Here is an 11,795-nt window from a genome sequence, read left to right as displayed (position 1 = left end):
AAAACTAGTATAGTTTAAGGTGGTTTTGTCCTGCAAAGGATTTTTCCTTCGGCAAAGGCCTTTGCCCGAACGGCGACTTCGTCGCCACAGAATCCAGTTGGCAAAGGGTCTGAAAACCAGGCTATACCAAATTGCGTTTGTTTACAAGCAGAGCGCCACTACGACAAAATATTGAAAGGTTTGAACTAAAAGCGCGGCCGAGCCCAGCAGTGTAAACGGACAAAATTGCGAGGCTCAGCTCGGCCGCGGCCGAGCCGCGGCCGAGCCCGGCCCCGCACTGTAAACGGGGTCTATCTCGCCATATAAGCGACGTATTCTCTGAAACTAGAGACACGTCAGAATGATGTCAATTTCACGTCATATATGTCTTTGGCGTAAATAGGAAAAGAAAATAGACGCCATTTAATGCGACGTCTCAAACTGACATCAAAAAGTCGTATTTCTGCTAAATTAACTTAATGGAGGACATCTAAAACACGTCATATTTGTGATGTATTTCTGACGTCTGGGTGGTCATACAAAGACGTCCTAAAAACGTGTAAATTGATAAAATCAAAGACAAGATCTGACGTAAGAAAAAGTGTTTGGACGAAAATAAACAAAGTATTTACAAACTGACCTCAAAATGACGTATTTTTGCTCAAAATGGAAGCTGTCCAAAAGACGTAGGCCTACGTCATATTTGGTGGTCATAATAGAGACGTCCTAATGACGTGTAAATTACCATTTGAAAGACAAGATGTCGCGTCAGAAAAACGTCATACGGCACGTCGTTTACACATTCATTCATGACTTTTTAACGTAGGCCCTACACTTGTAAAGAAAACAAGAAAGACTTCTTAATTATCCTGCCAAAATATCAAAAATCCTTCATAAGTTCCCCCCTAAAATTCTCGGATCACTACCAAAATTTAATCATCTGTTACTTGTATCATTTTAAACCTTTCCTGCAAGTTTCATCCAAATCCGTTAACTACTTTTTGAGTTATTTTGCACACGGACAAACTAACAAACGAACACAAACCAACGGTAACGAAAACATATTTAAAACCTTCTCCCTTGGCGGAGGTACATGTACCTGTAATAATTTTATTTCTACATACGGAATAATAATATACAGATGTTTTCCTTCTCGTGTAGGTGTTACGTTGTATTTTATGGTAACCTATAAGTAACCCACCTCATGAACCATGAAACATACCTTGTCATAATTTCTCTGTTCTCACCCTCTCTGTTTTCATTGTGATGCGAAAAGTGTGCCATTTTTTTTTTTTTTCTTTCTTTCTTGAAATGTTGTCAAAGTGGCCGGTTTGTCGGGTAAATCATGAACGCTAGATGGCGCGTTTTTGAAACGCTTAGGGGGTGCATCAGCTGATCAGGCGTCCTCCTTTCATGAGGTGAGTGACTGTTGCTTAGATAAATTTTACATGGGCAAAGGCTTTGTCTATACATGTATAATGTTGAGTTGGTTCCGTCGGTATGTTTGATGTTTGTGTATTGAAGGTCAAGTTATAACAGTTTAAACAGCTTACAATGTACATTGTACGTTCGTAATTACGATCTCAGTCCCACATGTTGTAATCTACGTAACTTTTACAAGCAAGCATAATTACAGCTAACTTAGGCCTAGAAGTAATAAAACGCAAAACGCGCACGCCGCGGCGTCGGCAACACCGAGACCTAACGACACGTTATACCATGGAGGTATGAGGATTCCTTGGTTATCGGTTATACTGTCATGTAATAGGACCTACATGTAAGTTATGCAATGTTTGCTTGTTACATCAAAGATCGTATTCAGTCAGTGTACGATCTTTGGTTACATTTAAATACGTTCATGTGGCCGCGTAGATTACAGCATGTGGACGTCTACGTCGTCTGACAATGTCTGAGTGACATTATCATAAACTATAGCTAAATAGATCTAAATAAAACGCAAGCGGTTAAACTTGATCTTGAAAACACAAACATCATTCGGAATTACAGTGTAATTTCTTCTTAGTCTGGTCACGTCATGTTAGTATTAGTAGCAAAAGATCTGATGCACTTGTAAATGAAAGCCCCACCCTACCTGCTACCCCGGACATACCGGTCGGCGGTAATGCATAAGAAAAGGGTGCATTTTGATATGATTTCATTTCAGTCCCGGCCCGGGAGGTGTTTCACAAAGCCGTTCTTAAAGTTAAGAAAGACTTAAGTGCGACTGGTGATCAGTTCTTGTGTGCTATACTTATCAGAATCTCAATAATTCGGCAGCACAAGAACTGATCACCAGTCGCACTTAAGTCCTTCTTAACTTTAAAACTAAACGGCTTTATTGTGAAACACCCCCAGCATAAATACAACAATGTAGACGTAGCATAGCCATGCACTGTATGTCTGTGTGACTTTGCATCACAAAGCCAACCAGAAATCTGCCAGACACTGACATGAATTTGAAGTCAAGAGCAGTTCCTAAAACTAAAACAGCAGACTTAAACTACACACACGTACTTACCAGCTTTAAATTATGAGTTTAACCCATTGAGGACGGTTTGATTTTGCTACAACACGCATTTCCCACAGACACCTGCTCGAGTATACTCGGGACTCGTCCTCAACGGGTTAAGGAAGCTAAATTATTTAGGCTTTTAACTTTGGCACAGCCATACATACAGACTAAACTACAGTTTCATAGTCCTTGCGTATAGCTGTTCTGAAGTTAGAAGCAAAGAGAATAGAACTTAGAAGCTACGCTAAGAGGGTACCGGTATATTACTCCCGCTATTTCGTGTAGTACGCTCATGGGTGAAAAACTGACGCCATTAGCTGGCACACCGATAGAGGGCGTATTTTATGTGATCATAACCCTGATTTTATAGTACCGGTAGTGATGTTTGTCTGCCTTTCATTTTCCCCCTTTTTAGGGGGCATACAGGGGAAAAGATGTAATTAGGACTTCGTTTTGTCATACAGAAGTATCATTCCTGTCTATAACGATGAAATGCAATTGAAGAAATGTCATTCATTTTCCAATATGCAGTCCCACAAAGTTTGAGCTAAAGTAGCCCGAGAGAGAAAGAGATAAAACAGCGTTTGTCAGCTCAAATAAAATCTTTGAAGGACTACAGATTGAAAAGTAATGAAATTTCTTCAATCTTTTTTTAACGTATCGACAGAAAATATACTTCTGCTGATATTTTGAGGCCTGAAACACAATTCTACCGCTGTGTTTCTCCTTAAAATGAAGAAAATGAAAGGAAGGTAGGGTTTTCTCCATAGGCTCACGTGTTAAGAAGCTCGCGGTATTATTACTAAAATGGCTGCCGTTGAGCTCCATATGGGGCTCCATGGCGCGCGCCGGCGTACTACACCCGTTTGTGTGCGAAATCGCGATCATACCCTCTTAGCGTAGCTTCTATACTCTTTGGTTAGAAGCCATCCAGGATTGTCCACATACATGTAATTAAAATGGATTCTTCTAATGTTACCTTGTCATACAATTGTAGATATCGGAAAAAAAAAAAAACATACGCTGTAGAAGCCAAAAGATGTCTACATCTAGGCCTTGGCCAAAAGATCAGTTTGGATCTTGTCGTCAAGATATGATTTTTTAGCAAATTAGAGCTGGATTTAGTCTCTAACCAGGAATGTACCATCATAGTCATGATTGGTCTCCATGAAAGGGATGCAGTTGTGTTTCTGCCACAAGCTGTAAAGCACACATGGCAGAGTAATGCCTATCTTCTCTTTTATCTGCCCATAGATATTTTTTTTTCCTGGATTTTTCTTAACTGCTGGACATCAATCTGTTATTATTTTTTAAAAGAATTGGCTCAGTGATGGAGGATGGAAAAACAGACAAACTAGTCGCAGAAATCATTACCAAGCAGAAATCACTGTGGTATACCTCCTTCAACCATGGACGGGAACCAAACCCAGATGCTAAGAGATCTGTTGCACAGTGGTGGGAATACATTGAAAAGAAGTACTGTGAGAGCCAGCGATATTACCACACACTACAGCATGTTGACGCCATGATTCAGCTGTTGCACAAGCACTACACCAAATTTCCATGCTCTCCTCCCTTTGCATGTAGAGCAGTTGAAGTGGCTATATTTTTCCATGAGTAAGTATTTCCCTTACCTTCTTGACCAATGAAATTCTGATTAGAATCGGGTAGAACAGGAGATGTGTATGCCTTGCATGCACAAGGTTGCTTGCAGTCACCAGATGCCACCCTTTGGCACATGGAATGCAATGATATTTGCCAACTGGTGTAATGTGCACTTCACACTTTTGCCTGATTTTCTTTGAGTGTCAAATTATTGAAGGTATTGTTTACCATTAGGAGCAGTGATTAAAAAAAAAAAAAAAATTGAGTTATCATATTTGATGCATGGGATATGCAGACATGTCAGTTATATCACAAAACATCCTACCTTATACAAATTTCACAATAAAGCCTAAAATCTAAGGAGATTTCACAATTTTCTCAATAAACCATAACTGTAGATGGTTTATTCTAGAAACAATTTTTTACCTCATCCAAGGGATAAGGTTATGTTTTTATTACCGTTGGTTTGTTTGTTTGTTTGTTAGTTTGTTTGTCTGTGTGCAAAATAACGCAAAAAGTAGTTAATGGATGTGGATCATGGAATTTGCAGGAAAGGTTTAGAATGATACACGTAACAGATGATTACATTTTGGTGGTGATCCAAGACTTTTGGGGGAATTTATGAAGGAGTTTTGATATTTTGACAGGTAGGGTCAATGAACTTGGGAGTTCAAGCTGCACAATTTTGAGGTTTTCAAACATGCACTGAAGTGCGTGCTCCAGTTTCTGCTAGGGCGATGCATGCCGCGCAGCTGAAATTTTATGACGTAACTAAGGCTTCTACATTGGGAAATTGGGCGATTTTTCAGCATGTGTACCTGTTGGTGTGTCGTCGGTTGAGAATGATAAGGGCGTTAAGTAGCCACTAAACCCATAGTATTTGAGACAACTTAACGCCCTTCTCATTCTCACCAGATGCACTGATCTCTATGGAAGAGCCCAAAGAGCTTTTCCCCAGTGGTGGAGAGGAGAAACATCTCTTTGGGAAGAGCAAGATCATCGGTGGAAAGTAGCTGCTTGGCGGAAGTCTGTGCTCTCAGAGTGCTTTTCTAGCTTTATAACTATTATTCACACTTTCTACTTTCAACAATACTAAACATTGATAGACTGATGGAAAAAAAAATACATTGGTTGTGTCTATCCCTAACTCACATTTTGTAACTTTTTTTTTTTTGTAACATCTGCAAATGGTAAATAATAGAGTCTACCTTTAAGTAGATATCGTATCAAATAGTCAGATTTTTCTTATGTTCGATGTGCCTTGAAATTTGTGATCTTGTTAAATTGAAGAATGAAGTTAAATTGCATTTGGACAGCTCCAAATTTGACCAGCATGAAACACAGTAAAAAAAAAAAAAAAAAATCAATTTGCAAACAGTTGACCTATAAAGCAAGTATATATATGTGTGTACATGTATGTGGGTCTGTACAACAGCACAGGCTTTGGATCATGTACATGTATGTATTACATGGTGATCCACAGTTTGAAGTTTTAGCACTGTGCATGGCTAAAAAGTGACATTGCATTGAAAAAAAAAGATTAAAAATCTTATGTTTCCCTTTTTCTTACTGAATGCCTCTTGAGAGATCTGTGATGGGAAAAGAGCCCTTTTGTGGACTTCTATGAGCACTGTTAGTGGTAATTAATCCCTGGCAATGAGATGAAATATATGAGATATTTAGAGTCCTTGTCTTACTTTCATTTGTTTCATTTAAATTTTTGGTTTTCCCGTTCTGCAGTTTGATTTACGATCCAAAGGCAGGTGACAATGAGGAGCAAAGTGCTGAAGCTTTCATGGAGTTTGCTAAGGATCACTTAAGTGACGATGAAGACTTCTCACAAGATTGTATCGATACAATATATGAGTGGATTCTGGCCACCAAACACCACTCTACCCCAGAGCACAATGAAAAGTGAGTTCCCTCTTCTCCCCATTCCCATAATGCTTTGCCCATGGAAACTGTATTTTTACAAAATGTTCATTAAATCCTGTTTTTCTTAACTGTTCCTTAAAGAAACCTGGTATACGTGGTATACGTATCAGGTTCCCATAGCATCAACTCATGGCAACCTGGTATACACGAGGTTCCCAAAATTTTGACAAAAGTGTCAGCATTGATGGCCTAAATTCGTAATCATTTATGTTATGCTTACTGGAAAAATGACTTTGATCGAAACATTAGAGTTTCTTATATCAACATCTGTTCCCTTTCTGTATCAAAACTGTGAGTATTTTTGTCTAATTTACCTGTGACATAGCAGTGCACTTGTTTTGCTCTAAAACTTGTGTGAAGATGTTGCAATCAATACTGAGCTCACTAGATTTGGACTTTTGCTGACCCCGTTTGGATGATCTCTATATAGTATAACAAAAGAGTCTGCGACCCCATCAGCTCACATTCTCTTAACATATCTCACATCCGATTGATATTCTGCATTGTTCAATGGCACATAAATGCAGTTGACCATGGAAAGGGGTACTGTTTGACTGCTTTTGCTCAGGCAGATTACCAAAACCTGTCCATTCTTCGTCGATGGCCAAAAAGAATCTAATTGGGAAGCATTGAAGGCTCTCAGAAAATTGCAGGAGGAATAGGTTAATGATAGAAAACCTAAATGTTGTAACTTGAAAAAAGATGATTTTTTGTAAAAACTAATCCCTTGTGTTTTCAGATTTACAAATTTAGTGAAGGTAGTATGAAACCTAAAGTTGAACTACCATCTATTGGTTTATTTAGCTGTTTTGTACAATGAATAATTATCTAAAAACACAAATCAAGGAAATGTTCAGTTGTTGTAGATGTACTTTTGGAATAGAAAAGTGTCATTAATACTTCATGATTACCTCATAGTCACAGTTGGTAATTTTGTTTGTTTTGTTGTTTTTTTTTGATCGATAACACACACAGTTACAATTGCACATACTCAGCCCCCTTTAGAATGTAGTTACATGTATACAGTACATGTATGTACAGTGTACATGTACGTATACCAGTAGTCGCTACATGTGCAGATACACAAAAAATTGAAATAAATGAATGAAATTGTTTGTGTGTACCCACAGTAGCTGCAAGTAACCTCTATGTTTACACATTTGAGCTACTTTTCTATGTCACCCCTTTTCATTAATATGTTTCATGTTCAACTAAACTTTAACCATAAATTGCGTCATACCTCTTTAGACTTGTGTGTTTGTCTGCGGTAAACTTCCATTTTCATGCTCACTCTATCTCTCACTTCTCTCTGTACTTCTCTCGCTGATTTTTTCCAAAGTCCATTTGTTAACTCTTGATATTCCTCTTCACCCCCACCTTTTCCTGTTTTTTCAACTTGGAGCAGTTTTGGCGCAGGGGCCAAGCATTTCTTCCTCGACCTTGACCTGGAAGTACTAGGACGACCTCCGGCTGAGTACGAGATATACGCAGACCAGATTCGCAAGGAGTATAGTCACATTCCAGATGTGGATTTCAGGGTGGGCCGTGCAAAGGTGCTTAAAAAACACTGTGTGTAGGAGTAATGAAAGGCCATTAGAAGACACAGTGATCATATTTAGGGAAGACATAAATCAGAACTTTAATTTTTGTTTCATGTTATATTTTCTACAATGTTGATGTTACTGTAGGTGTAGGTTGTAGGTGGATGTAGGAAGTGTGAAACATTGTTCGAGATGGGGATTGGAGCTGGAATTGGAATAGTTCCAAGGGAGTACATGTGTGTGCTGTAGGTAAAGAGTTAATTCAAAAGACCATGGTAGTTAAACTCTCCTTAGAAAGTTGGTGTGGAATATCCAGTCTTGATGAGTTATACAATATTTTGAAAATTGAAAATACCCCATTACTAAATATGACCTAACAAGAAGACACACACAGACACACACACACTCTTACCTGGTAAATTTTGTGGTTTTGATGTGCAAGGTTACATTATGCAGTTTATCAAATTATAGTCTTTGGCAGCAGCATCTGTAGCCATTGCCATGTGTCTGAAACATACATGCATCGATATCAGTGAATTTTCATGGGACATTGTTTCAGGATTTGCATTAAAATTGTTGGTTAGTCAATATGGCTGTGATGGATAGATGGCAAATCAATCTACAAAATATAAAGTTCTGTTACACTCATCTTCCCCATTTTCTGCATGGATTTACAGGTGCTGAAAAAGTTCCTGGAGCGCAACAGAATCTTTGCCACTGAGCTCTTCTACAAGACGTATGAATCCCAGGCAAGACAAAACATCCAGGACGAGATAAGGAAACTGCTGGCTTCATGATGACACTGTTGAGAAAGTGATGGGTTGTATGTATGGACATGCCTGCATCATGAGATTGTACAGGGAGATTCTCAATTGTCAATGGCAGGGACACGGTCATGCATGTTTAAGAGTGTTTAGAACTTGATATTGGCACAATGCAGCTGAAGTGTTCAATATGTTACAAAATCTCTTGTTTCATTAAGATGATGAATCTACAGTATTAACAGTCGCGCCTTTTGTGTGGTGATTGCCTGCCACCAATCACCCAGTTATTCCTGTGGGTACTCTTTGTCAGAGGTATCCAAGTAGTGCACTTGTGTTAGACAAACATGGCTATAACAAAATTCCTTGTACAATGAAGTAAACATTCAGGTCCGAAAATTATTATCTATCTATAGTTGTATATTTTATACTATAAAGATTTTGACAATATTTAGTTTATTTGTTCTTTCATTACAAAGTTTTGATATATTGAAAGAAAATTGTTGGTCCTTAGGACTTCATTACGACGGGAGACGCCTGTACAAGCAAAGCTTTGGTTATTCCTTCCATTGGTGCTCCAACCCAATGCTAGTTTGTCACTCGCGTAAGCTACAGAGGGTTAAACATGTAACTATACTTGGAAGTATTCACGCCGTCACACCATTGTGACTAGATATATTTCCTTTCAGTATGCTTTCTTCACTTGAAACATAATAATGTGTGTGTGCGTAATGTCTTTCATTTGCAATCAGTCAATCAATTTGCTCATGTGCGCACACATATCTGTGTCATCAAGTATTCCAGGGTTTTTTTTAGCAGTAAATGAAGCGTAGTTGAGTGAATACAGCAGTGTGGAGTGAAAGCTATATTGAGTAGTTCATTGTAACATAAATGACATTATATTAACATAGAGGACATTTTATTAAAAAACCGTACGATAAGTTTTGTTGTGCTCTGGATAGTGTCTTATATTGTTTCATAGAGTGGCAATTATTTACATGAGTTACTGTACATGTACTGCTGTGGGAAGTACGGCTGTACAACATGCTATACGTATGCTAGAGGTCACACAATACACATTGATTCCAAGCATAAGCCTTACTTAAATCAGTATTAACTTTAATCCTGTACATGACAAGGTTTTTATTATTGTATGAACAAGCCCTCCCTTTGAGAGGACTTTCACTGTAGCAATTGGCTTACTGCATGTACTACTCAGAGGCAACTGACCACTCTCACCCTATATCCATCATTGCACACATTATGAACAGATTCCCTCTGGAGTCTCGGGTACACTCCTTTTGTATGTAATGACCATACATATACACCCTTTGTATTACACACTGGGTCATACTTGTAATTTGGCAGTCTCAAGTTGGACTTTTTCAGTCAAGCATTATGTGTGCATTTAGACAACATTCCAGAGACTTTCATTTGATGGAGAAAAATACTGGAACGTTTCCAAAGAGCTCACACATGTTTAGGAAAAAGGTGACCTCTAAACCGTAATTATCTTAGAAATCATCCGCACAATTGTGGAATTGCGCTCACAAACTCCAAGCCTCATCTCCCCGATGTGGCTATTATACTGATAATTGCAGTACCAGTACTATATAAAAAAGTGCTCATAATTGATACTCTGGTCCTTCTCTGATTTCATGACCAAATATTGCAGTTATCCTCAAGAGGTGGATGGGTCAATTATCAACAAGTGGTGTAACTTGTAAACAAGAGCAACAAACATTCACCTGGTTAAAAAATTGTGAGAAAAATGACATGATTCAGAATGATGATCCTTCTCTTCAGAGTTTTCCTATGGTGCACGGTGTTCCACTTTAAGAGACACATGGTTTGAAAACCTTCAACTGGTGGTCTTGTACTTGATTGTTGTAGGGTACACAGAAAACTCTCCTTTCCTTCTTGCTGTATTTTCTTCAGGTCTTGCAGGAGTGGTATTGGGTGTGGTCTTGGTTTCCCCCTGCATACTGGGTCCTACAAGCTTTGCGAGAGATACACAACATTAGTGGTGATGCAAGTGATATTGCCCTCGGTATGGCTGGATGTTTTACACATCTGTAAAGAAACATTTCAGCTTCTTTTTAAGACTCTCCTTCCCTATTCACTATGCATTTGGTCTAGACATCTGTGGATATCTTCCTTTGACTCACAACTTTGTAACTTTTCAAATGCTTCAGATATATGATGCAAACTGCTCAGTTCACTTGAGGAGAGGGTCTACACATGGAACTTTTTGTCAGCGAACAAGTATGCTCAGCTGCCTCATTTGATGATGGAAGCTAACGAAAACATTCTGCAAGGAACTTGCCATTATTTTGCTGAGAGTTCTTCTTTGATGTTAAGTAGAGATCTTGTGCAACAGTTCCAACTTTCAAGACTGCTTGTACAAAATTTTGTAGTTATAAGCTTCTGGAAGAGGATTTCTCACTTAGATACAACTGATGAGGTTCTCCAAAACATAATCATGAGTTAGTCTGGATGTAGAGATTAAAGCACTTCCATTGTTCATCAGTTCAGTTGACAGACTAATGGTGGAGGTTGTTGATAATGCCACACTCCTGGTTTCCATACACCTTTCAGTCCAGAGGTGCCTTGACCTGAAAGTGCAGAAAGAGGCACTGTGAATAGGAGGAATCATTCATCACAACCCCCCCCCCCAAAAAAAAAAAAAAAAAACAAAAAAAAAAAAACACCACCAACAACATAGTGATTGAAGACCATGTTCCTCTGGCCTCAAAGTCTAAAAATGCATTCATTGGAGTTACTCCTTACTGCCACACCTCTCTCATGCCATTTGATGCAGTGTAATAATTTGTTGGGGATTCTGGAGAATCCAACTATTGGCTGTGGAGTTGAAGGAGAATACATGTATAAGTGACACCAACCCACCAAAAAAAAAAAAAAAAAAGAAGAAAAAAAGGTCAGTTGTGAAATTTCATGTGAAGGGAACTTGCACCCAAATAGTGTACACTTACTACCGTACGTGAACATCTGGACATTTATATTCCTCTCTGAATAAAACCAAAGGCAGTGAGAACATTGCTGAGTAACTCTTCTACAGACTTTGACTGATTTCAGAGACTCCAACCCAAAGCACCTTCTGATCTGGAGATTCTCCCGCCTGAAACCCCTAGCAAACGGGAGACTCCAAGTTGATGCGTGCAAAGCGCCAAGTTCCTAGGGTTCTAGATGCTCTCTGGTGCTATCTAAGGCTTATTCTTTCAACATACAATAGCAATAAGTGAGAAATCCTTTCCAACGGGAGACACAGAGATTTTGCAAAAACGGGTTTTCGGCGGGAGATCTCCCGTCGAAAACGGGAGAGTTGGAGTCTCTGTGATTTCTTTCCATTGCTGTTTTGCGTAAACATATCATTTACCTGACTCTGTATATCAAACTTCCTAGCAATTTGCTTTGCAACTCTATCTATACCATGAAATATTT

General features: G+C 38.8%; 1 protein-coding gene across 1 annotated transcript; it reads left to right on the top strand.

Annotated features, from left to right (window-relative positions):
- The first annotated feature begins 1,323 nt into the window (after window positions 1–1,323).
- On the top strand, window positions 1,324–10,997 carry LOC140236739 (uncharacterized). The gene is made up of 5 exons (XM_072316665.1): window positions 1,324–1,397; window positions 3,809–4,108; window positions 5,837–6,010; window positions 7,437–7,584; window positions 8,250–10,997. Exons 1-5 carry the CDS (start codon window positions 1,393–1,395, stop codon window positions 8,367–8,369), a joined length of 747 nt encoding a protein of 248 aa, XP_072172766.1. The 5' UTR covers window positions 1,324–1,392; the 3' UTR covers window positions 8,370–10,997.
- Window positions 10,998–11,795: the final 798 nt, after the last annotated feature.

The sequence above is a fragment of the Diadema setosum genome, chromosome 13 (genome assembly GCF_964275005.1).
Source record: "Diadema setosum chromosome 13, eeDiaSeto1, whole genome shotgun sequence".
Taxonomy (NCBI): domain Eukaryota; kingdom Metazoa; phylum Echinodermata; class Echinoidea; order Diadematoida; family Diadematidae; genus Diadema; species Diadema setosum.
Note: the sequence above shows the minus strand (reverse complement) of the source record. Positions and strands in the feature narration are given on the sequence as shown.